General features: G+C 34.8%; 1 protein-coding gene across 1 annotated transcript in view; it reads left to right on the forward strand.

Annotated features, from left to right (window-relative positions):
• The window catches only part of LOC114326404 (dynein beta chain, ciliary-like), a 328,677-nt gene that overhangs the window by 236,447 nt on the left and 65,155 nt on the right, over positions 1–27,075 (forward strand). Inside the window, exons 18-19 of the mRNA XM_028274767.2 lie at positions 5,161–10,447; positions 13,916–14,252. Of these exons, the coding sequence (XP_028130568.2) occupies positions 5,161–10,447; positions 13,916–14,252 (5,624 nt within the window). The remainder of the gene's footprint in view (positions 1–5,160; positions 10,448–13,915; positions 14,253–27,075) is intronic.

Genomic DNA, 27,075 nt, shown 5'->3' on the forward strand with positions numbered 1-27,075 from the left:
CCACGGTATGTGGGGGCCAATTGCAGACGACAGAAATGGTAGAATATTAGTGGAGGCCATGGATTATTGTGAAATAATTACATTAAATGACGGAACACCAACAAGAATATCCCCAACTAGTAATCATTCAGCCGTTGACTTATCTCTAACATCTCCCCTTTTAGCCGACCGTATAGCTTGGTCAGTAGATTCAGATTCATTAGGTTCAGATCACTACCCAATCAATATAGAAATTCAAATCAATCCCTCCTCCTTTGTCATCAACCCATCAACAAAATGGAATGACTCTCGTGCTGACTGGTCTGTTTTTGGAAATATTTTTGAATTAGAAATTAGTAAGCTCAATAATTTAGATAGGAATTCAACTTCGGTAGACAAAATCGAATTTTTCCTCAATGCAATCACGGTCGCAGCATCAAAATCTATGCCTATTAAGAAATCTTTCACACCTTCTGTACCAAGACCTTATTGGTGGGATGAGGAATGTTCTGCGATTGTTAAAAAACGAAAAGAAGCTCTCAGCGAGTTTAAAAAACAAGGTAATTTTATCAATTATCTACAATATCAAGACATTTCTGCTAATGTCAAACGTACGTTCAAACTTAAACAAAAAAACAGTTGGAAAATGTTTTTGAATAAATTAAATAAAAACACTCCTCTGACTGAGATATGGAACACTGTAAGATCTATTTGCAATAAACACCATCAAAAAAGAAAACCACAATTAGACGAAAGCCTTATTCAAAAAATTCTTGATACATTGGCTCCTTCATCTGCTGCAGGTCCAATTTTTAACGACAACATTAATCAATTTCACTTCCATCAAGACTCAGACACCTTCTCAAAAAATTTTAGCTTTTCGGAATTAGAATTAGCCTTAAAAAAATCAAAAAATACTGCACCTGGACTTGACGGGTTTACTTATACGATAATAAATAAATTGCCTGAAAGTGGTAAACTTCTTCTATTAGAAATTTTTAATGATTGGTGGTTGAAACAAAAGTATTCAGATAGTCTTAAAAATATAATTGTGTGTCTTCTAGCGAAACCTAAGAAACCACCTGACTTACCTTCGTCCTACCGACCTATTTCATTGTTATCGTGTATTACAAAAACTTTCGAAAGGCTTATAAAATTTAGACTCGAACATTTTGTCGAAAACAGATCAATTTTACCAAAAAATCAGTATGGATTTCGTAGAGGTATAGGCACAATTGATGCAATCTCCCATTTAGTTACAGATGCTCAATTGTGTCTATCAAAAAATAATTACATGTTGTGTCTTTTTGTGGACCTTAAAGGGGCTTATGATGTGGTAGATTTGGAAATATTATATTCAAAAATGGTAACGTTTGGCATCAATAAAAGAGTCTCTATAAATATTTTAAATTTGTTTGCTAATAGAAAAGTATTTTTGCGAGATAGTCATAACGTTTTACATGGTCCAAGAGTACTTTACAACGGGCTTCCGCAAGGCTCTATTTTAAGTCCCCTTTTGTTTAACTTATACACTGCAGACTTGCATGATTTGATGAGCGATGGCATACAAATTATTCAATACGCGGACGATTTATGCATTTATGTCACCCATAATACCTACGATCGCTGCATGGTAGACTTAAGACGTACTTTTGACAGGTTACAAAACTGGTTCGACGATATGGGTTTTAGTGTTTCACCAGAAAAGACAGCTGTGATGTGTTTCACAAGGCACAGATATCAGTTAGTCGATAATTTCTCTATAGGTAAATACACTATTCCTATCGTAAAAGAATATAAATATTTAGGTATAATTATAGATAGTAAACTTCTATGGACCAGTCACATTAAGTATGTCAAACAAAGATGTGAAAAGGGAATTAATCTTCTGCGCTTCCTCTCCAAACAGAGCTGGGGCGCGGATCAACAAATTTCCTTAATGTTCTACAAGTCTTATATTCGCTCGATTTTGGATTATGGGTGTACTCTCTATGGTTCTACCTCCAATACGAACCAACTTACCCTTGATCGAATACAATATAGAGCTCTGAAAATATGTTTGGGAGCAATGGCATCTTCACCAAATCATGCCATTCTGGCAGAGTCTCAAGAACTTCCTCTTAGTTTTCGAAGACAGTTTTTAGCAAATAAAAGTCTATTAAAATATAGATGTTACAACAGTGATTTGATCGCAAAAATTAACTTTCTTGTAATTGAGAATTTGACAAATCATTATTGGAAAAAGAAAAACTCTCCTCCTTTGGCAGATGCATTTATTGATACAAACTTATTTCAAAATGATATTGTTAAACTTAATAAAATACCATTGTATGCACACAGTTTCGATTCTATAATTGACAAACCTATCACCATATTCCCTCGGTATTCAGATTGTAATATCTTAAACCAAGCCATGATAAAATCCATTGTAAATGGTCTCGGGTCGAACTTAACTAAAATATATACAGATGGGTCAAAAACGCAGCTAAACACAGGTTCGGCATTTTTTGTTTCAAACATAAATCATATTGAAAAGTACAGAATCTCAAATTATTGTTCCATTTTTACCGCCGAGTCCTTTGCTATTGAAAAGGCACTAAAATGGTGTGCAACTCAAACATGCACGAATGTGGCAATAATTTCAGACTCAAAATCAGCATTACAAGCTATTAGCGGTCACCCAATAAACCAATTCCGAAATGCCTTAATTTTGAACATTAAAAAATTAATTATGGATCTTAAACAAAATAATGTAACTGTTTCGTTTATTTGGACGAAAGGACATTGCGGAGTCGAAGGTAATGAAATTGCGGATATAGCCGCAAAAAGTAGTCACAGTTGCCACCATATGGACAAAGTATTTAATTTAAAAGATTTGAATAATGCTCTCCAACCTAATATCAGAAGGAAATGGGAAACTGATTACAAAAGAATTGCAAATAAATCTACAAACCCTTATTTCAGAATTCACCCTACACTTCCAAAAGACATTCCTCATTTCACCTTTAATTATAATAGAGCACAAATGTCAGTATTGACTCGTTTAAAATTGAATCATGCTCGCTTTCCATCTCACTTATATAAAATTGGAATACTTAACTCTCCTGTCTGTAGTTGTGACAATGTATCCATTGGTGATCTAAATCATATATTTCTAGAATGTTCTCTGAACTCTCAATCTTCTTCAATTCTGTATCAAGAACTAATTCATCACGAGTGTCCATTGCCACTAAATATTACAGCTCTCCTTTCTTCCCCAGATAAAGCGGTACTAGATTCCATCATTAATTTTATCAGAAATTCAAAAATAGCGGTATAGTTTAGAAATATACAATATGAAATCATTTAATGTAATTAAGAATTTACATGTTTTGTGGCAAATAGATTTTGTCTGATGCCAGGATCTCTCACACACACACAACCTAACCCAAATGAAGCTTTGCTTTCACACAAAATTTTCCAGTTTCGAGCATTCGCTCTCTCTAATTGTTACCGTCTGATACATCTCTTGTACCACTCTCACATATTCGGCCGGCACTCCTTTCCTACTTAGTACCAATAGGTTTCTGGCAACTTTGCTATATTATACCTTCTCAAGATTAAGAACACACAGTAGCGATCAACAGGTAGCAACAAACGTGGTCCAAGATTGCGAAAGTTCTGCGAACTTTCAAAAGTGTGGCAGCAGTGCGTCTGTAATTCGACACTGACAGTGACGTTTATACTATCAAAAACAATAATTTTTATACATAGGCGCGAAATGTTGCCAAGTCAGTGACGTTCGACCTCTTGTTATAAAAAAATCGATTTTTAGTAGTTCCAATGTGACACAAAATCTAGGCACGGGATAAAAAGTTTATTTGAAGAAAGTGTATTTTTTTGTCTTTCTTAATGGCGGTACAGGCTCCTTTTTTCAATATTTTATTTAGTTATAGAGTAATTTCCACATACTAACATATTTCTAAAATTGGGCTCTGTACCGCCATTCTTTATTATATTACGAATATGTGTGCCAAATATCTCGATAAAATATTCAAAATTAGAGCCGCAATCTTGGAACGCGTTTGTTGTTACCTGTTGCTCGCTACTGTTTGCTCTTAATAAACACTATGTGCAAAAGTCTTTCTCTTCCACTCATAAGTATTTCCCTCAGCTGTCATAAAAAATGACGTTGTGGACCTGCCTTGCATAAATTCAAAATGACTTTTATTTCTAGAACCGTACACTTAATTTTGTTAGATTTCAAATGTACGTTAACGAAAACATATTTTGAATAGGGTGCTAAGACAAATACTTAATGATACTAAGACAAACACTAAATAGCTACATATGTTTAAATTGTTTTTATTCTTTATTAAAAATCTGGGAAGAAATAGTTTTAACAGATGTACGTATATGGAATCACATAAATGTTTTAAAATGAATGAAAATGAATCACATAAATGTTTAAAAGGAACTTCTCTCATTGCCCTACGATCGTCTACCTGCTACGATTTCTCGGTACTGAAAAGAGAATTATTTGTTCACGATGTAGTGGGGCATCCCAGTACGAACCACACAAGAAAATCCACCTTTGCGTGGAGCCATCACAATGAGGGTTTATTTTAACAATAGCAAAACAATAGATATACAATAGTATTAAACTTTTTTCCTACAATTAGAAAAGACTAAACAACACAATAACTTTACAAATACATTCACATTATGTGTTAGGTTCAACATAGGCGTAACCAGGATGATCCTAAGGGGGGTTACAACTACCTAAAAGGGGGGGGGGTTACAACTACTGGAAGGTCTCTGAGGGCTATGGTGTTAAGCGTATAGAGCTCAAAGTATATCCCAAGGGGGGGGGGTTACAACCCCCCAAAACCCCCCTGGTTACGCCTATGAGGTTCAACAAACAGTTGTTAGGGGTTAGGTTGAGAAATAAGAAATAATACATGAAACATGGCGGATCGTACATGCTCAAAGAAATTTGGACCGTAAAATAGTGGATGCATTCGCTTCTTGTTGGATGGAGTATTCTTTAGTATAACCGTTCAAAAGATACGAGGGGGGGTACGGACTTTTGACTAGCACTGTATAGACCTACTTATAGGAAGTTTTACAATAGGTGCTTATTCTCAAATATATTTGAATATTTGTAGGTATAGAAAACTAACTTATCTTTTTTTCTTCTAGATGGTGATATTGATCCGATGTGGATAGAATCGCTTAACACTCTTATGGACGATAATAAAGTACTGACACTAGCGAGTAATGAACGAATCGCTTTAACAAAAGCGATGCGACTTCTTTTCGAAATAGCAAATCTACGAACAGCTACACCTGCCACTGTATCAAGAGCAGGAATTCTCTATATCAATCCAGCAGATTTAGGTTGGAATCCCTTTATAGCATCTTGGATAGATACTAGAGAAATCCAGTCAGAAAAGGCGAACCTAATGATTTTATTTGATAAATATGTACCTCCTTGTTTGGAACACACTAAAACAAAATTAAAGAAAATTACTCCTATATCAGACATAGCACATCTTCAGATGTTGTGCCTGTTATTAGATTGTTTCTTAACGCCTGAGAATGTTCCACCGGACTGCCCCAAGGATTGGTATGAAATATACTTCGCTTTCTCAGTTGTTTGGGCTTTCGGATCCTGTCTATTCCAAGATCAAATTATAGACTGGCGTAACGAGTTCAGTAAATGGTTTACAAATGAATTCAAGACAGTTAAATTTCCAGTCGGGTCAAATATAAATGTTTTTAGCTTTTATATTGACGACGAGACAAAGAAATTTTGTCCGTGGACAGATTTGGTTTCACCTTTTGAACTAGATCATGACATACCTTTGCAGGCAACTTTAGTGAACACTGCAGAAACTACTAGGATTAGGTTCTTTGTTGATCATTTAATGAGTAAAAGAGCTCCAGTGATGCTAGTAGGACCAGCTGGTAGTGGTAAGACTGTAATAATTCAAGAGAAATTAAATACACTGTCTGAAGCATACGCCGTTACTAATGTGCCGTTTAACTTTTACACTACGTCTGAAATGCTTCAGAGAATTTTAGAGAAACCTTTAGAAAAGAAAGCTGGAAGAGTCTATGGTCCACCGGGAAGCAAAATTATGATTTATTTTGTTGATGACATGAATATGCCAGAAGTGGATAAATATTTTACCGTTCAACCTCATACACTTCTTAAGCAATACATGGATTACCAACATTGGTACGACAGGCAAAAACTTTCACTCAAAGATATCCACAACGTACAGTTTATATCTTGCATGAATCCTACTGCAGGTTCTTTCACAATAGATCCAAGATTACAGCGTCATTTTTGTGTATTTTCATTAGGTTTTCCAGGGCAAGATGCTTGCTTTCATATTTACAACTCAATGTTTAGCCAACATTTGGAAGATCCGACCAAGAAATTTGCACCTCTACATATGAGACTCTGTGAAGGTATAGTTTCTGCTGCATTAGCTTTGCATTACAAGATGGCATCCAATTTCTTGCCAACAGCTATTAAGTTTCACTATACCTTCACTCTAAGAGATTTGTCTAATATTTTCCAAGGGATGTTATTTGCAACTGGAGATGCTATTAAAAATCAAAACGATTTAATAAGACTATGGATTCATGAAGCAAGTCGAGTCTATAAAGATAAGTTGGTTGACCGTACAGATCAAAAGAATTTTGATAAGATCTTGGTTGAGACAGTCAAGAAAAGTTTTGAAGAGTTAGATGAAGCTGCAGTGTTTGAAACTCCGTTAATATTTTCTCACTTTTCTGAAGGAATTGGAGATCCTAAATATTTCCCAATTGTCGATTTTAAACATCTTACTCGCTTATTAACAGACGCTTTAGGCGGTTATAATGACCTAGTAGGTTCAATGAATTTGGTACTCTTTGAAGATGCTATGTATCATATTTGCCGCATTAATAGAATTATGGAAGCTCCTAGAGGAAATGCGTTACTAGTTGGTGTTGGAGGTTCTGGAAAACAGTCTCTAACTAGATTATCTGCATTTATTTCGTCATTCGAAGTTTTTCAAATACAGCTAAAAAAAGGATATTCCATGACTGATATGAAAACCGATATAGCTAGCTTATACTTAAAAATTGGTCTAAAAAGTATCGGAATTACATTTCTAATGACAGACGCACAAGTTCCAGAAGAATCCTTTTTGGTATTAGTGAATGATATGCTAGCGTCTGGAGAAATTAGTGATCTTCTGCCAGAAGAAGATGTTGAAAATGTAATAAATGCAATGAGGGGCGAAGTAAAAGGTATCGGACTTCAAGATACCAGAGAAAACTGTTGGAAATTTTTTATTGATCGTGTTAGAAGATTGCTAAAAATCGTTTTATGTTTCTCGCCTGTGGGATCTACTTTAAGAGTCAGAGCAAGGAAATTTCCAGCATTGGTCAACTGTACTTCGATAGATTGGTTCCATGAATGGCCAAAAGAGGCGTTAGAATCAGTATCAGAAAGGTTTCTAGCAGAAATTGAAGTATTGCCGACGCAACTCGTCACATCAGTATCACTCTTTATGTCGTATGTACACACCATAGTTAACGAGCTGTCACACGTTTATTTAACTAATGAAAAAAGATACAATTATACTACGCCTAAATCATTCCTAGAGCAAATTGATCTTTATAGTAAACTTTTGTCAGAGAAGACGGAATCTGTAAAGAACAATATTGTAAGATTAGAAAATGGAATAACTAAACTGGCTTCCACTTCACTCGAAGTAGATGCTTTAAAAGAAGTTTTAGCGGTACAAGAAGTAGAACTTGCCGCCAAAAACGAAGCAGCTTCAAAACTAATTACAGTTTTATCAGCCGAAAATGAAAAGGTAGCAGCTGAACAAGAGATAGCTACTGAAGAGGAAGCAAAGGTAAGAGTAATCGAAGAAGACGTATCTGTTAAAGCTAAAATTTGCCAAGAAGATTTAGCTAAAGCTGAACCAGCTTTATTAGCTGCACAGGAAGCTTTAAATACACTCAACAAAAACAATTTAACAGAATTAAAATCCTTTGGTTCACCACCAGAGATTGTAGTTGAGGTTTGCGCAGCAGTATTAGTTCTATTTTCAAAAAAAGGAAAAATCCCTAGAGATAGAAGCTGGAAAGACTGTAAGCAAATGATGAATAGAGTAGACGTATTTCTAAATGACTTAGTGAACTATGATAAAGATAATATGTCGCCAGAGGTTGTAAAGGCTACGTTGGAATATGTCAAGAATCCTGAATTTACCCCTGAAAAGGTTGTTACAAAGTCATTAGCAGCAGCTGGTTTATGTTCTTGGGTTATTAACATTTTAAAGTATTATGATGTTTTTGTGGTGGTTGAGCCAAAACGAAAAGCATTAGCTGCAGCTAATAAGGAGCTGAATGAGGCAAGACAACGACTAGCAGACTTAACCGACAAATTAAATGTCTTGGAACGACAATTGGCTGTACTTAGGGCTGATTACGATGCAGCCATTAACGAAAAGTTAAAATGTCAAGCTGAAGCAGATGCGACTGCCAACAAAATTGATATTGCCAATCGACTAGTTGGTGGATTAGCCTCAGAAAATGTAAGGTGGCGTCAGCTAATTGGGGAATATAAGGATTCTATAATAACATTACCTGGAGATATATTATTAGTATGTGCCTTTATTTCTTATGTTGGTTGCTTCACCAGAAAGTATCGGAGTGATATGCTACACAAGTATTGGAGCCCTTTTCTTACTAAACTTGACGTACCAATTCCAATGACAGAAAACCTAGATCCTCTTGTGTTGTTGACGGATGATGCTAAGATTGCTCAATGGAACAACGAGGGACTGCCCACAGATCGTATGTCTACAGAAAATGCTTGCATTTTGACGAATTCTGCCCGTTGGCCTTTGATGATAGATCCCCAACTCCAAGGCATTAAGTGGATAAAAACCAAATACGGCGAAGACCTAACAGTAACTAGAGCTACTCAAAGGAACTACATTGATTTAATAGAAAAGTGTATTACTGATGGAAAGGTAATACTTTTGGAAAACATCGGAGAAACACTAGATGCAGTACTGGACAATGTCCTTGGTAGAGTATTGATTAAAAAAGGAACATGCGTTAAAGTAGGGGATAAAGAAGTTGATTTTGATCCCAACTTCAAATTAATTTTACACACGAAGTTAGCTAATCCTCATTATAAACCAGAAATTCAAGCACAGACTACTCTGATTAACTTCACGGTAACTAGAGATGGTTTGGAGGAACAACTATTGGCAGAAGTAGTCAAAGCTGAGCGACCAGATCTGGACGCTTTAAAATCCAGTTTAACAAAACAACAAAATGATTTTAAAATAACTCTTAAAACTTGCGAAGATAATTTGCTCTATCGTCTGTCATCTGCGACAGGTAATATATTGGACGATATAGAGTTGGTACTAAATTTGGAGACTACGAAGAAGACAGCAAATGAAATCGGGATAAAAATGGAAGAAGCGAAAGTGACGTCTGTTAAAATTGATGAAGCAAGAGAGCAATATAGACCTTGTGCTGCTAGAGCATCTCTTTTGTACTTCATTCTAAACGATTTAAACAGAATCAATGCCATTTATCAATTTTCGTTAAAAGCATTTAGTGTAGTATTTAAAGATGGTTTAAGTAAAGCTCTTTCGGCAGAAAAACTCAAAGAAAGAGTTCTTAGTTTACTGGACAGTATAACGTTTGCCGTGTTTATGTACACCTCCAGAGGCTTGTTTGAAAGGGATAAGTTAACATTTACAGCCCAAATGACATTCCAAATACTCCTGCAACTGGAAGAAATTGAAGCATCCGAATTAGATTTCTTATTGCGTTGTCCTTCAATACCAAATCTTACATCTCCTGTAGATTTTTTAAATAACACCAATTGGGGATCCATAAAAGCATTATCCGCCGTGGATGAATTTAAAAATCTTGATAAAGATTTAGAAGGGTCGGCCAAACGTTGGAAGAAGTTTGTAGATAGCGAATGTCCAGAAAAAGAAAAATTCCCCGGAGAATGGAAGAATAAGAGTACCTTACAGAGACTTTGTATAATGCGTTGTTTACGACCTGATAGAATGACATACGCCATTAGTGCCTTCATTGATGAAAAACTGGGAAATAAATATATAACTTCGAGAAGTGTTGAGTTTGAAAAATCCTATGAAGAAACAAGTTCCCAAAATCCTACGTTCTTTATACTATCTCCTGGTGTAAATCCACTTAAAGACGTCGAAAAGTTAGGAAGAAAGTTAGGATTTATGTTTGACAAGGGGAACTTTCACAGTGTATCTCTAGGCCAAGGGCAAGAGATAGTGGCTGAAAATGCAATGGATGTAGCTGCCGCCGAAGGACACTGGGTTATATTACAAAATATTCACTTGGTTGTTAAATGGTTAGCTACGTTAGAAAAGAAAATGGAACAGTGTGCTGATACTGGACATCAAAACTACAGGTAATGTATTTGCTTCTTCAATAAAGTGGACTGTAAAGCTCTTGTTGATTGATGATTTATGAGATATAACATAACATTTATTTTTAAAAGACACATATGAACATAAAGGCGGAGACAGATATCCGCGCCGCGAACTCCGCGCCGTGTGAGCGCCGCGCGTTCGTGGCGCGGTTATTGTTTGTTAAAATTTTTCATTTTGACGAACCAGATAGATTTTTTAGTAATTGTATATAATCATGTCTCTGTCCTGTACTTCTACTACATCTTATTTTGGTATTGTTCTGAAACTATTTTCTTGTGGCATCTTATGCAATTTCCTATTTTATGTGGAATAAGCCACAGTTTGAGTTTGAATCAAGTTTATTTGACGTTCCAAATAAACGGTAAAAATATCTCTAATAAAATATTTCAAACGTTTCGTGTTGATTTTGAGAGTAAACTTAATGTACGAATAAATGTTTACCTTGTCGGGATCAAATCATGAGGTTTTTTTCCTCGTTATTTACTATGGGATCACTAACAGAAGATTTCACTGTAATCACATCATATTTCTGATATCCTCTGATTTTCTTTCTTCTGATTTTCGGATATTCTTAAGTTAAAGTTGATTTCATGTAATCGAATGAACTTATCATCTTCCAATAAAGTTAACCCTTTCGCGTTTCTGATCTCCTGATATCAAATCGTAAAAATTGTCGAATTTTAAGCGAAAGGCCATACGGGCGATAATTTACGGTGCCGTAAGAGCAGTAAACCTGACATTGGATGACTAACTACTTCATCTACAATTGGTTAGTCACCAATGACTCGTCAGGTTTACTGCTCTTATGGCGCCGTAAATTATCGCCCGTATGGCCTTTCGCTAAGCGATTGTTTCAGTCCTGAACATTTCAGGGATTACCTTTTTCGCTTTCCAGCGACACAATTATAATATATCTGCTTGTTCCTACAACCAGAAAACTACCAGAAACAAAATTAGAGAACTATAGGTTCTTCCAAGTTGTGCGTTACCTTTTTCGCTTTCCGGAGACACAATTGTAATATATCTGCTTGTTTCAACTGCGTAGCTTCTCCAGAAACGAAGTTAGAAAACTATAGGGTCTTTCAAGCCGTGTGTTAAATTTTTCACTTTCCGGTGACACAGTTGTAATACATCTGCTTGTTTCAACTGCGTTGCTTCACCAGAAACGAAGTTAGAAAACTATAGGTTCTTCCAAGTTGTGCGTTACCTTTTTCGCTTTCCGGTGATACAAATATAATATATCTGCTTGTTCCAACTCCGTTGCTTCACCAGAAGTGAAGTTAGAAATCTATAGGTTCTTCCAAGTTGTGCGTTACCTTTTTCGCTCTCCGGTGACCCAATTATAATATATCTGCTTGTTCCAACTCCGTTGCTTCACCAGAAGCGAAGTTAGAAAACTATAGGCTCTTCCAAGTTGTGCGTTACCTTTTTCGCTTTCCGGTGACCCAATTATAATATACCTGCTTGTTCCAACTCCGTTGCTTCATCAAAAGCGAAATTAGAAAACTATAGGTTCTTCCAAGTTGTGCGTTACCTTTTTCGCTTTCCGGTGACCCAATTATAATATATCTGCTTGTTTCAACTCCGTTGCTTCACCAGAAGCGAAGTTAGAAAACTATAGGTTCTTCCAAGTTGTGCGTTACCTTTTTCGCTTTCCGGTGACCCAATTATAATATATCTGCTTGTTTCAACTCCGTTGCTTCACCAGAAGCGAAGTTAGAAAACCATAGGCTCTTCCAAGTTGTGCGTTACCTTTTTCGCTTTCTGGTGACCCAATTATAATATATATGCTTGTTCCAACTCCGTTGCTTCACCAGAAGCGAAGTTAGAAAACTATAGGCTCTTCCAAGTTGTGCGTTAACTTTTTTGCTTTCCGGTGACACAATTATAATATATCTGCTTGTTCCAACTCCGTTGCTTCACCAGAAGCGAAGTTAGAAAACTATAGGCTCTACCAAGTTGTGCGTTACCTTTTTCGCTTTCCGGTGACACAATTATAATATATCTGCTAGTTTCAACTACGTTGCTTCACCAGACACGCGTTGCTTCACCAGAAACAAAGTTAAATTTTTAGTTTCTGATTGTTTTTTGATATTGATAACTATTTCCGAAGTGAAAGTCGAAACGTCAAGTAAACTTTTTTTCAAACTTGAATTGTGGCTTATGCCCAAATAAAATAGTAAATTTTATTTTGTATTTCTCACGCCGCGCCGGTAAAAAGACAACAGTGAAATGACTTTTTTACATTGGTCTGCATGTATATTTTTTATTTCAGCTTCTATTTCCCTTCAGATATCGGCTTTAAGTTGTTTCTTTAAATGGTTCTTTGTTGAGGATCCCACGATAATGATTTTCCACGGTAAATATCAATAAGTTTGATATTTCCTTCCGCGACAGTTCCGACCACTCCATTAATTACTAACAAATATTCAACTCAGGCGCGCAAAAACCAACAAACCATTTGCAAACCCGTCCAAATACGTATTGCCAACCATCAAAGCGTTTGTTGAAAAACCGACAGAAGCTAGATCGTGGTGCGCCGTGTGCGTGCCGTTTGTGCGCCACTTGAAAACAGGTACTAACTAATCTGACGAATATGCTGCGCGCGAGCGGCTCGCACACCGAGCAGAGCGCATATGTATACCCGCCTTAATACAATTGGAAAAAGTAAAAATTGTTCATTGCTTTTTTTACATACGATCGTTCTCCATACAAATAGAAACATCTTTTTGAAATAGAATCTTCTTTTTCTCTCGTTTTTGGCTGTCATTGCCTGTCGCAACATTTTAACATACCTACTTCCCATCTTTGAACGGCATGTTCAAAGAAAGGCTAAACACTACCTTTATCAGTAACAGAAAGTGGACAGATCTTTGATATACCACGCTTGAATGTCGTTTGTGCAGTTCTTACGGTTACCACTCGTACTGCACCATCGTCACCTGGGTGGACACCAACTATTCTTTCCAGTAACCATTTAATACAGAGAAGGTTGTCTTACTTAATAAGCACTAAATCGCCAACATTGAAAGCAGTCTTGCCGGATTTCCATTTGTGTCTTTTTGTAATTCCATTAGATAACATTGGGACCGTCTCTTCCAGAAACTTTGACTAAGTTGTTGAACTAATTGAAACATGGACCATCGATTGATCTTAACAGCTTCATCATAGATGAAATCTGGTGGTGAGATGAGTGAATGTCCATAAGTAGGCGAGAAGAGGTAATTGGGTTTAAATTGTTTGGGTTACAGGACATAGGATACAAAGTTCTGGAATTTAATGTTGCTTCTGTTTGAGTAATTAATGTTGAATATTCTTCGAATGTTAACATAGTTTCACCGTCAAACGGCTGCGGTCCCTCAGGCGAGGAATATAGTTACCTTGATACCACCATATATTTGTTAACAATAAGTGTGCTAATAGGTCATCAATAATGATTTATTTAGGTTATACCTCAGTGCAGAACCATCAGCTGATCCTCAAGAATGTGTCATACCACAAGGAATTTTAGAATCTTCCATTAAGATTACCAACGAACCACCCACTGGAATGTTCGCCAATTTACACAAAGCTCTGGACAACTTCAATCAAGAAACCTTAGAAATGTGCAGCAAAGAAGCAGAGTTTAAGGCAATATTATTTTCACTGTGCTACTTTCACGCAGTCGTTGCTGAGAGAAGAAAATTTGGTCCTCAGGGATGGAACAGAAACTATCCCTTTAATGTTGGAGATTTGACTATTAGTGTCAGTGTGTTATACAATTATTTGGAAAATAATAACAGGGTAATTATTATTTTTATGTTTGGTATTACAAAAATCCACATTTTTTTCAAAAATGTCTATTAACATATATCAATCAAGCAAATATTTTACTTATTATCTGCTTATATTATTATTTATCCACTGTAATGGGAGTTATTCAGGATTACAATGGAAAGTACGTTTATTTTCACGTTTAGATTTTCAATACGAAAACTGTTTCTTTGCTCTATGCTCTATGCTTTCTTTGCTCTATGCTCTATGCTTTCTTTGCTCTATGTTTGGATATAGTTTATATATCTTTATTTCTCCTTCCTTGGTATCAAGTTGATCGTATAGATGTATATTAGCTGCTGCTTTAGCTTTTGTTACTGTTACTTTTGCTTCCCTTTTGGCGATGAGCGACCCTATGATTTTGAAGACCTGTTTCGGCTTTTTTAGCCACTTTTTATATAAATTTCTTTTCTCTTTTATTCTTTTTTCAATTTCGTTTGACAACGATAAGTTCCTTTTTGTTTCAACTTTTTTCTTAATTTTTTTTAAGTATTTCAATAGAAATATCTTTAATCATACTGGCCAGTTTCCTCCAAGTTGTATTAGGGCTTATTTTCATTTTCCAATACATTTATTTACCACTGTTGCCATTTTCTTTCTTACCTTTTGATGTCCATTTAATTTTTTTGTAGCTCTCTTCGATATCTTGCGTTGTTAATTTCGCTTTTTTACTTCGAAGTCTAGTACAAGTATCTTATATTGTTGGCTTACAGTCAGTGCCGGCGCTAAGGTATAAAGTGCCCGCCTGCAAGACTAGCACATGCCCCCCCTCCTCCCCCCACAGACACACATACGCACAGATATTGGTAGTAAAACCCCAGCTTCGGGGACATTATGTGTGTTGTAATGGAACAGTTAGACCCACATGTCCGAAAATCAAACCGGTCACACTGCGTAATCTGGAGCGGTACTTATCTGACCCCCAAGCTATACCACCACCCCTGCCCATCGCAGCACCTACATAACGAATGAGGAGGCTTTGTACTGAACGTTACCTTGGCTGCCCTGGGTAATGGGACATCCTCAATCTTACTTGATGTGGTTAAACCACCTGATTTTAGGGAGCTTTAAGAGAAAGCTTAGAAGAGCTTTTCTCTTTATTAATGACTTGATTTTGGACTTGTGTCTAAAAAATGTGTGTTCCGATCAGCGAGGCACCGACTTAAGTCGGTGTCCCGCTATCCGCAAATGTCACCGGTAAATAAAGTTCGGTTCAGTTTTATTGGACCCATCATCTGACGAAACAACTTCACTTTAACTTTTTTAAGAAATTGGCTAAGAGAACTAAGATTGTTTTGTTGGTCATTTCTTCTTTTTCGGCGTTTTTTTTTTTCGATTTGTGCCCCAGATAATTTTTTTAATCCATTTCTATTTAACTAAATAAAAATAATAACTTTTAAACCTCAAGATTATGCTTCTGCAGTAATGTGAAACCGTAATTTAATAATAGTGCTGAGTACTTAGGACATATATAATTTTATGTTAATCGAATGCAACACTAGATTCTTTAACTGCAGAGTACAACTGACAAACTATTCAGTATTATAATCACATGAAATAATACTAGATCTAAAGTTCCACCAGCAGAAAAAAGCTCATTTTGGCGCTCCCCAAACAGGGGCGCCCGCCTGCAGTGCATCCCTTGCAGGCCCGTTATCGCCGGCCCTGCTTACAGTTTCACTAACTATTATCCTGGAGTCTTTATATTCACAATCTTTTTTTTTTTTGGCGACATAATCTATTTGAGAGCGATTTTGTCGACTTAGCATACCTACAAGCAGAATTGGCTATATTGAGAAAGAAGAAAACCAGTCACAAAATTATCAGAATACCTTAGCAGATAGTTTTATCCTAAGAGCTAAAATGGCACTGTAATAAGAATGGGTTGTTTGAAACCAGTAAATTTAGTATCTGAACATAGTTATTGTCTATGGTTACTGGTCCAGCATGATTTAATTTATTTCCACTATACTCTCTGTAGTCTTTCTTTTTACATTTTGATATCCGATAATCCGTTATGACTAAATTATTTTTGTTTCTTTAACTTTCACACAGTATGTCTACTACACGTTCTGTCACTATTCACAGGTAAGTAAAACTCGTGCTCTATTAGGTAATCGTTAGTCGTTAGATTGCACCTCATTGGATTAGTGGAAATTGTCATTCAATTAGTAAGATACTTGCTACATAATTTGTTTGCTGCTTAGGCTAATTATATTTTGCATGTTGTCTTCATCCTCAACCAAAATCACATCGTCTCCAGCTGTAAAGCTGATGTTTTATAGCTTTCTTAGATTTTCTTTAATTATTAGTATACTGAAAACATAAGTAATCTCATGGATACAGTATTGCTCCATATTGTTTTGTAGCATTTAGTATATTTCAAAGGTTTCAAATTTCATTGCCTATTTGTGATGAACGTTTGCGATTATCATGGCGATCTTTGCTTTGTTTGCAGCAGTGTAAAAAAGTTGCACAGATGTTGTTGTGAACCAGTTTCTGAAGTTCTTACCAGGATCTTCTTCTTCTTCCTGGACCTTGCTTTCCAAATATTTTTCCTTGCAGGATGGCTTGTAGGAGGAGGGCATATCTGGATTCATTTCGCATAATGTGTCCAAATTAAACCAACTTTCGAGATTTGATGGCGGTCAGTACCCCTCGTTATTTTTATTCTTTTTATCACTTCCTCATGTATGACTCGGTCAGTCCAAGGGAGCTTAAGTATTTTCCGATATAGTCACATCTCAAATGCTTACAATTTTCTTCAAATATCCTATATTAGTCCAGGGCGCATCTGTTTTGAGATGGACATTGAGAGGTGACTCTTATTTTTTTGCAGAAATTGTTTGGAATTAACTCATATAATAATAACTGAATTATCCTCTTACTCAAAAAGTCCGGAACATTGTTTAAATAATCAAAATGTCAAAAAATGAAGGAAAAATTTGATTTTTTTCTTCGTTTTCTGATTATAACTTTAAAAGTGTTCACTTTCGAGAAAAGCTGTACTGATATAAAAGTTGCGTAATTAAATTTCCTACAATATATGATTGGTTAAAAATTTTAACAATTGTCACCCTTGTTGCAAAATAGCAATAATTGCGAAAAAACCATAAAAAAACAAGTATTCGCATTTTACATTTTTCAACAATTTATGCTAGACTTGGGACCTTCATATTTTACTCAAAAAAACTTTGTGATACAATAAACCAATACTTTAAATATCATTAAGATCCGTTTAATAGATTTTGCAAAATATATTTTGCAATCTAGCTTTCGCAAAAAAAAATCAGTTTTTCAAAATGTTGCTGGACTGAAAATAAAGCAGATAGCAAGTTGTAGTTTTTTTTACATATAGAAAAATACTGTACCTTTCATTTCCAATTTGCGTAATTAAAATCGATTAGCTACTACGGCGTCAGAAATTTTTTTAAATAAACATTAATTTTTGGTACTACGCGCAGGACAGCGGTGTTCGAATCACACAAGTTGATTTCCACCAAAATTTCTTTCAATATTTATCTAATATATTAGATCGGATACAATACAGATGCTTGAGAATATGTTTAAGTGCAATGGTATCCACTCCAACAAACTTTATGCTAGCAGAGTGTAATGAAATCCCATTAAATTTACGTAGACAATTTTTAGCTCAAAAATACTGCATAAAGCTAAGAAACACTGAGTCAGACCTTTTAACAAGTCTGGCTTTATTAAACATGGAAAACTTAACTAGCAAATATTGGAGAATAAAAAATTCACCACCACTAACAGATGCATTCATTGAAACCAGGAATTATACAGATTTACACAACAGTAAATTATTACCAATTTATAAATTTCCGTATAAAACTTTGATAAAAAAACCAAGAATCATAATTCCTAAATATACACAATCAAATCATTTAAATAATATTTTAGTAAAATCTATACTGAGCGACTTTGTGGATTATACAGTAATTTACACAGATGGTTCTAAAAATCAAACAGGAGTAGGATGTGCTATGTATGTGCAAAATACCCATCAACATAATAATTATAAATTATCTAGTATTAGTAGTATTTTTACAGCTGAGATTATAGCCATCGAAAAAGGTCTAGAATGGATCAAAGATAATAATATTGAAAAAGCTGTGATAATAACAGACTCCAGATCTGCAATATATGCAATTCAAAACACTGATTTTAATTCATACAAATCAAAAATTTTATGTAATATAAAAAATAATTTGTCTAAAGTGGAAGTAGTATTTATATGGGCAAAAGGGCATGCCGGTATACTGGGTAATGAGAAAGTGGATGAGTTGGCCAAAGATGCAATAAAAAATGGTGAGATCCTAACTCAGATCTTATCGACAGATGCAATAAATGACGTCAAAGATAGAATAAATAAAATATGGAAAAAACAATGGAAAAATATTTCAAGCATATCAAAAAATTTATATTTTTCTTTACATCAAGAACTTCCTCCGCCACCTGAATACATATTTAAGTATAACCTGCCAAAGCAAGATATTTCTACTATCGTCAGATTAAAAACTTGACACGGAAAATATGAGGCACATCTGCACAAATTAGGAATAGTTAATTCATCAGTCTGTTTTTGTGATAATGTTTCGATTAGAGATTTGAACCATATTTTCTTTGAATGCAAAATTAACGAGAGATATATAAATCAATTGTATTACAATTTACGACAAACACAAGTTCATTTTCCAATTAGTATAGAATATCTACTAAGTTGTCATAAAATGGAAATATTTAAATTACTCATAAACTACTTGAAAGAAACAAATATAGTCATTTGAGTCAGATAGGTGGAAATATAACAAAACTAATAAATTGAGGTAAAAATAAAATAAAAATCTGTGGCTAACGGACCCGCATCCAAGCCATTTTTTCACACACACACATAATATATTATTTTCTTACTCTATATTTTGTTGTATTTTAATATTTTAATTCCACAAAAATCAAAATAATTCTGGTGGAACTGGCCTTTTAACAGTCTATGCTACCGTTGCGTTGGGTAAAACATAACAGGCCAAACAAAACACACTTTTTGTCTTTTTCTTTTCCTATTCTGTCCATTTACTACAAAAATAATTTATTTTTACCGACGCACTGATAATCTATTACGGACTGTTAATAATTTAAAAAGTCCACCGAATCTACTTCAGGAAATATAGAGGTTGTGGTTATTGAGGTCCACAAAACTTAAAAAACTTGTCATATACCTGGTGGAGTCCCCAGTACTCTTTTTACCTTATTTCTTTATTAATATTCGAATTTTTAATTTGTAATATTTTATCTGTGGAGCTACTAAGTATTTTTAATCTATTGATACGACATTATAATGTTATTGTAAATAGTGGACTGTCACAAGTTGTCTTGGGTTCGGTTTCAACAACGACAAAAAATAGTAGTTTATTTGATCAATTTTTCTTCCAATAAATCTACATTTCACCAATGTTAAATTAGACTTATTTTATCTATTTATGAAATAAATATTTACTCTTCAAATAAATTGACATATTAATCTCTCTTTAAATATCCATAACAAAGAAAATTCGTCAGTTAAACTTTAAATTATCAAAATTATGTTGAAACACAATAAAAATATAATCTTGTTCTGAAGCTATTTTCTTGTGGCATTTTTGCAATTAACTACTTTTGATGGGAAATAAGCCACGATTTTAATAAAAAAATGATTTTATTAACGTTTCGACGCCCAAATCGGGTGTCGTTGTCAAAATACAAAAAATATTAATGAATTAAACAAAAATGTTGTTGCTTAGTAAAAAAAAATCTTCTGATAATTTACTTAATCTGACTCATTTATATCGGCAATTCAGACATATATTATAAATTTTAAAGTAAAAGACTTTAAAATGATATTGCTAATATTACTTTAAAATGTATACTATATGTCTGAATTGCCGATATAAATGAGGCAGATTAAATAAATCATTAGAAGATTTTTTTTACTAAGCAACAACATTTTTGTTTAATTCATTAATATTTTTTGTATTTTGAAAACGACACCCGATTTGGGCGTCAAAACGTCAATAAAATCATTTTTTTAGTAAAATTGTGGCTTATTTCCCATCAAAACTAGTTAATTGCAAAAATATAATCGACTAATAAATTTTATTTGACGAATAATTATTCATTGATTTATTTGTTGTTGGTGAAACCGGCCATTGGTGTTGCTTCTTTTAGTTAGATTGCCAACTTATGATAGGTCGAACCGTAAGTCCGCTTACGGTAATGTACAATGTACAGTCCATCAAAACTAGGAATGATTTTCGAATTATTTTTGCCAATCGGCGCAGAGAGCAAAGAGAGAAAGTATTTTGAGAGAAAGAGATGAAACACGTCGGGACTTAAGTACATGATTTTCAAACGTATTTTACAGGTCAAGTGTGCAGGACGCTTCACCAATGGAAAAAGGACCTGGTGAATATCTCTTGTCCTTCACACAAGAGGGGAACCACCTTCTATAGTGGTTGATATAATCAGACTCTGATATTCTTTGTCGAGTCAAAGCAAGGTGTAAATCGGTGTTGAAATGATTCAAAATCGTGTGGGATAATTATTTCATTTAACACAATCACTATTATTTACAAGTTCTATATAATATAATTATTATTCGGTTTACTACAACAAAAAACATACAACGGATGTTGTTGTGTCGTACGGATTTGATAAATGTCAAAGTAAAAAAATTTCAAAAAGTCAATGCTTCTCAAAAATTTCGCGAGTGTTGAAAAATAAAATAACGATATCAAACTCCTCCAAAATGGTTACAATAAATTTGAATGATGCGCAAAAGCAAGAGCAATTGCCAAACTCGAAGAAGGTTGGTTTTTAAGACAAGTTTCTGCAGATTTGGACGTGAGCCATATATGAGCATATGAAAAATCAAACAAAGATTGGATAATTTGGGATAGATATAAAATAAAACCGGTATTTTTAAACCAGACTTCCTTGTTTTCATTATTAAGACCATAATCCATTCTATTCAAAAAACTTCTTTTTGTACTTTCCATTTTGTTAAACTTTGTAAAATATACCTACATATTTATATTATTTTTATTTCTTAATTTTAATCAACCTATTCTAGGTACACCACTGGTAACGTCACTTTGACGTAAAGGGGGCGTTTAAACAAGGTAATAATTTAAAAAATCGGCTCCTAGATACGTAAGCCTGTAAACTATTCAATGATCGTAACTTACATAGAATTGATAGTAAAGTAAACCGCGATTTAAGAACCGAGTATGTGATTAATAAAATATTCAAACAGATGCCAGTAGGAAAAAGAACAAGAGGAAGACCGAAGCTGAGATATTTAGAACAAATAGAAAATGATATAAAAACCTTAAAAATAAAAAACGAGAAAAAAAGCACGAATCAGAGTGGAGAAGAATCCTGGAACAGGCCAAGAGCCAGGCTGTCGAGACAATGATGATGATGTGATTAATAAAGAGTAAGAAGTAATTCGCGTGAAAAACCGAGTAATTATAATTGAAAAAATGCGAGCCGTGAAGTTAGAATGTAGTCATTCGAGAGAATTCTGAGTAGAGTTAAAAACGCGAGCGTCTAGCCATCAGAGTGGCTCACAAGTTACTGTGGGACTGAAAATACTGAAAACCGACTAAAACATAAGGATTCTTCTTTCCTTCGGGTTTCTCAAAAAGAAGGGGAACTAATTTATCAAAGTCCTATGCGTGTCTAATTTACGTTTCAGAAATAAACAGAAGCTCTAAAGGGACAAAGGCCTTTATTGATTTTAGGAAACATAAATCCGAACAGCGAGACAGTTTAAATTACACATGGTCAAGTTAAGGATATAGAAATTGTTCTTAATTTAGACCGAGCTTGTGGGAAGCAGGATGTATCTTAAAATCAAATGTTTTCATAGTGCAAGGCTCCTTGTATCGCCGACTCAAAAAGTGTAGCCACCCAGACGTAGTTATTTTATTTAGCGTATGGCACCTGACACATTTACATTTACATATATTTTGTATAAGACAATACATAGTTTCACAAACGTACATCTAACTTATTTACATAGTCTATAGACTCTGGGAGTCGCCATCAGGAAATCCTCTGACCTGCCATGATATGATCTTGTGGGTAGTGTTGCCCAAAATCGGTCTTGGTCTTGCAGTCTTGGTCTTGTTCTTGCATATTCGCAAGACGAAGACCAATACCAAGACCGCCTAATTTTAGCAAGACCAAGACCAAGACTCAACGTGCAAGATTTGAGCAAGAACAAGACTAACCCTGCGAGACTCTTGCGTCTTGCAGTTAGGACCGAGTGTCGTTTTAGGGAGTATAGTAGTTCGAGTATATGCTTAGATGCATAGTAGAGACTCTATGAGACGCAAAAAAATATGTAACAGAAATTTGGAAAATTGGACTTACGCGCATTACGAAGAAAACCATAAGCATACATAGCGAATCAAAATGTCCATTTAAAGAACACTTGACACATTTGAAGACCTATTTGTTAGTGTTTAAACCTAATTTATATGAAAGAAATTGAACATTTTATTGATATTATTTATAAATATTATAGGTATAATATCTATAAATAATATCTATAGTCGGTTCGCTAAACTCAGACACAACTGGCTAGTGATTTAGTAAGTAATTTTGCCAACTTGGTAAAACTGGCAAAAAAATAATTACTAAATAGTTAATAATTACTAAATAGTTAGTACTTTTGCCAATTTTAGCAAAATTGGCCAAAAACAAAAAAATAAATACCTACTAAAATCACTAGCCAGTTGTGTCTGAGCTTAGCGAACCGACTATATAAATAATATCATTAAAATTTCCAATTCTTTCATAGAAATTGTATTTTTACAATAAAAAATTACAGAAATCTTAAAAATACAGTTATAAAACATTTTGTACATTCTTTCGCAGCAGACGAAAAAGCGCGGCTATTTTCGACTAACTAAAACAACAGTCTATTATAATATCATTATATTTTAACATAATGAACAATAGTTAACATTGAACAACAATAGGGTAGTTTCTTTCTTTGATATGCAATACCTTGGCGTTTATGACACCGACACATGTCGCGTTGTTATCGCAAAACAGATTATGTTACCTTTTCCGTATGGTAGCTGTGATAAAGAAATTTAAACTCATCATTCTTTTTAATCGCTGAGCAGACTAAAAACGCAAAATTGACACTTTCGCATTTTAATAAAGTCTCTATTTTCATGCTTTTTAAATTATTTTAATCATTGTAGTATTAGTGGTATTCAAAAGTAGCGAGACGAATTAATAACAGATAATTCCGAAGTATGTATCCTTGTAAACAACATACCGAAATATTTAAAGTAACGAAGTAACGGTAGGGTATTGGACCAGGGAAAGTAACAATACCCTACTTAGGGTGTTGAATAGTAACGAGTATAAAGTATTGTATTACTTTGTATTAATTCTTGGTCAAAAAATTACTATAATGATTAAGTAACAGTAATGCCAAAGCTATTAGGTACTGTTCTGTAATTTAATTTGTATTGTATAACCCTTTTATTCCAGTTCATGTAAGGTGAGAGTAGGTAGATCAATCCCTTTCTAATAGACAGATAATGTTCTTTGAAATACAGTCTCAAGTTTATGTCATTAATTTGGTTTTTTGTATTTTAACGATGTTTTAGTACATGTAAGCTTATTAAATGCAAACGTTTATTAGAAACAGACTGACTCCCGTGGGCCATGGTAGATAGCTAATTTAGTTATAGCATAGGTCCGGATCGCTTAGATCGTGGGTTCAAACCCCACCCGGTGTCAGTTGTTTAAATATTTATTAATTTTGTTGGTCGTTACTAATATGGCTATGTTAATAAATCAAGATTAAAATGTACCTACTCTGTTACGTTGTTCTAAGGTCTAAAGTAACGCATAATAAATAGCAATAGGCTAATGGATAACTGCGAGACTTGCAAGACTCTTGCTGCAAGACCAAGACCAAGACCAAGACCTAGAGCGCAATACCAAGACCAAGACCAAGACCAGGTGTATTGGCGCAAGACCAAAACCAAGACTGTCTAAGTCTCGTCTTGGTCTTGCATTTGGGCAACACTACTTGTGGGACACTGTTCTGTGATGTGATAGATGGTTTGTGGTTGTCCACAGTCACAGAGTGGGGATGGTCGCTTACCCCATTTGTGCATCATGTAACCACATCTGCCGTGTTGGGTTCTGATTCGGTTCAGCATAGACCATGTGTTGCGTGGTAAGTAAAAGCCTGGTGGTTTTTGTGTAATGCAGGGTAAGTTGCTATTTTGTTGTTCCATCCATTCTCGAGTCCACGTTGTCGTTAAATTGAACTCATTTTCCACAGCCATCTTTGCTGTTTTTATTGGTGGTCGTCTGGAGCGTAGACAGTTACCGTTGGCGGCATCTATATCTTGATGGATTGGCAGGTTCTCGTTATCTAGAGTGAGTGCGTGTGTGCGTCGTAGTTTGGGTGGTGGAATGTGGCTCAGTACTGGGAGCCATTGCGTAGGGGTGGATTTGATAACTCCAGCAATAATTCTCATTGTTTTATTCAATTGGGCATCTACTTTGTGTATATGTGGGCTGTTAAGCCATGCTTAATAGCAGTATTCCGCAGTTGAGAAGACTAGACCCAGGGCAGATGATCGCAAGGTGGAAGCCGATGCTCCCCATGTTGTGCCGCACAGTTTCTGGATGATGTTGTTTCTGGATTTAAGTTTTTCCGCTGTTTTTGCCAGATGTTCCTTGAATGATAGGGTTCTGTCAAGAGTCACCCAAGGTACTTTGGTGTTTTATTGTAGGCGAGTGTGGTGTTTTCGAACTGAATATTGAGTATTCTTCCTGCAAACCTGTTATTTAGGTGGAAACTGGAAACCTCTGTTTTCGTAGCGTTTGGTTGGAGCCTCCATTTACGGAAATATTTTCCCACTATGTGTAAGTCCGCCGTGAGGATTTTTTCTGTTTCTTCAAATGACTTACACCTTGTTGCAAGGACCCAGTCATCGGCGTAACCAAACTTCCTTGATCTGGTTTCTGGTATATCAGAGATATATAGGCTAAAGAGAAGAGGAGCCAAGACAGATCCCTGAGGCAGTCCATTTTTCAGTTTCCTTGGGGTACTGATATCAGATCTTATGACCACTTGAATCGTCTGGTCGGCTAGCATACTGTTTGATTATTCGAGCGGTGGATATACAGGGGATTGTACGGAGGAGCTTGTATATCATGCCTTCTCTCCAGACTGTATCGTAGGCCGCTGTTAGGTCTATGAATGCGGCTGCAGTTTTAAGTTTTCGCTGGAACCCTGCCTTAATATATGTGGTAAGTGAAAGAACCTGATCTGCGCAGCTTCTTTTGGGTCGGAAACCTGCCTGATCAACCGGTATTGATTCAAGCAGCTTTGGGCTAATTCTATTGTAGATAAGGCGCTCTAGAAGCTTAAACGTCACCGATAGTAGGGCTATTGGTCTGTAATTCTTAGGGTTGTTATCATTTGGTTTCCTTGGTTTTAATATGGCAATGACCTTCGAGCGTTTGAGTTCCTGTGGTATGATACCGGTCTTCATAATGTCCGTGAAACAGTGGGCCATCCATTCTCTCACACATTTGCCGCAGTTAATTAAGAATTCGGGATGAATATTGTCAAAACCTGGGGCTTTACCTGGCTTTACATCATTGAGAGCTAGTGGTGCAGAGCTAGTTCGCGTCCGTAGTAGAATATTACACGTGAACCCTGGGTAACGCTAAATGAACTAGCAAATACTGGCGGTCAGATAATCTTAGGATCTCTTGACCAGAGACACATTACAATGCCAGACGCAGTGTTTTCTAGGAATTAATAGTTAAAATGGGAAACTACATAAGGCAGATGTGTTTGTTTTGAAATAATCAAGGAGGCGACGAATTTTATTAAGATTCTTATACATTAATGTCCCTGTAAGTTGTATCCATATGGAAAACTTTTTTATTATTAATTTTACGAAAAAAAGTTATTCTTCATAAAAAGCTCTGCATGGTCCAAAACCTAAGATTTAACCATCAAATATAAAATTTTTTGAATATTATACGAGGTATGTCAAAAAGTTTGAATTTCACTCAAGAGTAAAGTAGCTTTATTTTTCACAATATTGAAAATTGCTATTATGAAAAGTTGTTTGGAATTAAAAACTGTATTCTAGTATGTAATTACATCCTTCTAATTGAAAAATATTTTTTTTTTGAAAAATTATGGATGACACATTATTTTCAGTTAGTTTAATTCAGATAATTCTTTTATTATTAATTTTACGAAAAAAAGTGATTCTTAATAAAAAGTTCTCCATGGTCGAAAATCTAAAATACAACCACCTTATGTCAAATTTTATCAATTTTATACGAGGTATGTCAAAAAATATGATTTTCGCTCAAGAGTAAAATACGTTTATTTTTCCCAATATCGAAAATTGTTATTATGAAAAGTTATTTAGAATTAAAAACTATGTTTCAGTATTTAATTACATCCTTCTAATTGAAATATTCTGAACTATAAAGGTACTTTATTTTGATCTAAATTTATCTTTTTTGATATACCTCGTATAAAATTGGTAAAATTTGATAAAAGATGGTTGTATTTTAAGTTTTAGACCATCCAGAACTTTTTATTAAGAATCACTTTTTTTCGTAAAATTAATAATAAAAGAATTATCAGAATTGAAATAACTGAAAAAATAGTGATAGTTACCCATAATTTTTCAAAAAAAGAATTTTCTATTAGAAGGATGTA

Source organism: Diabrotica virgifera, chromosome 4 (genome assembly GCF_917563875.1).
Source record: "Diabrotica virgifera virgifera chromosome 4, PGI_DIABVI_V3a".
Taxonomy (NCBI): Eukaryota; Metazoa; Arthropoda; class Insecta; order Coleoptera; family Chrysomelidae; genus Diabrotica; species Diabrotica virgifera.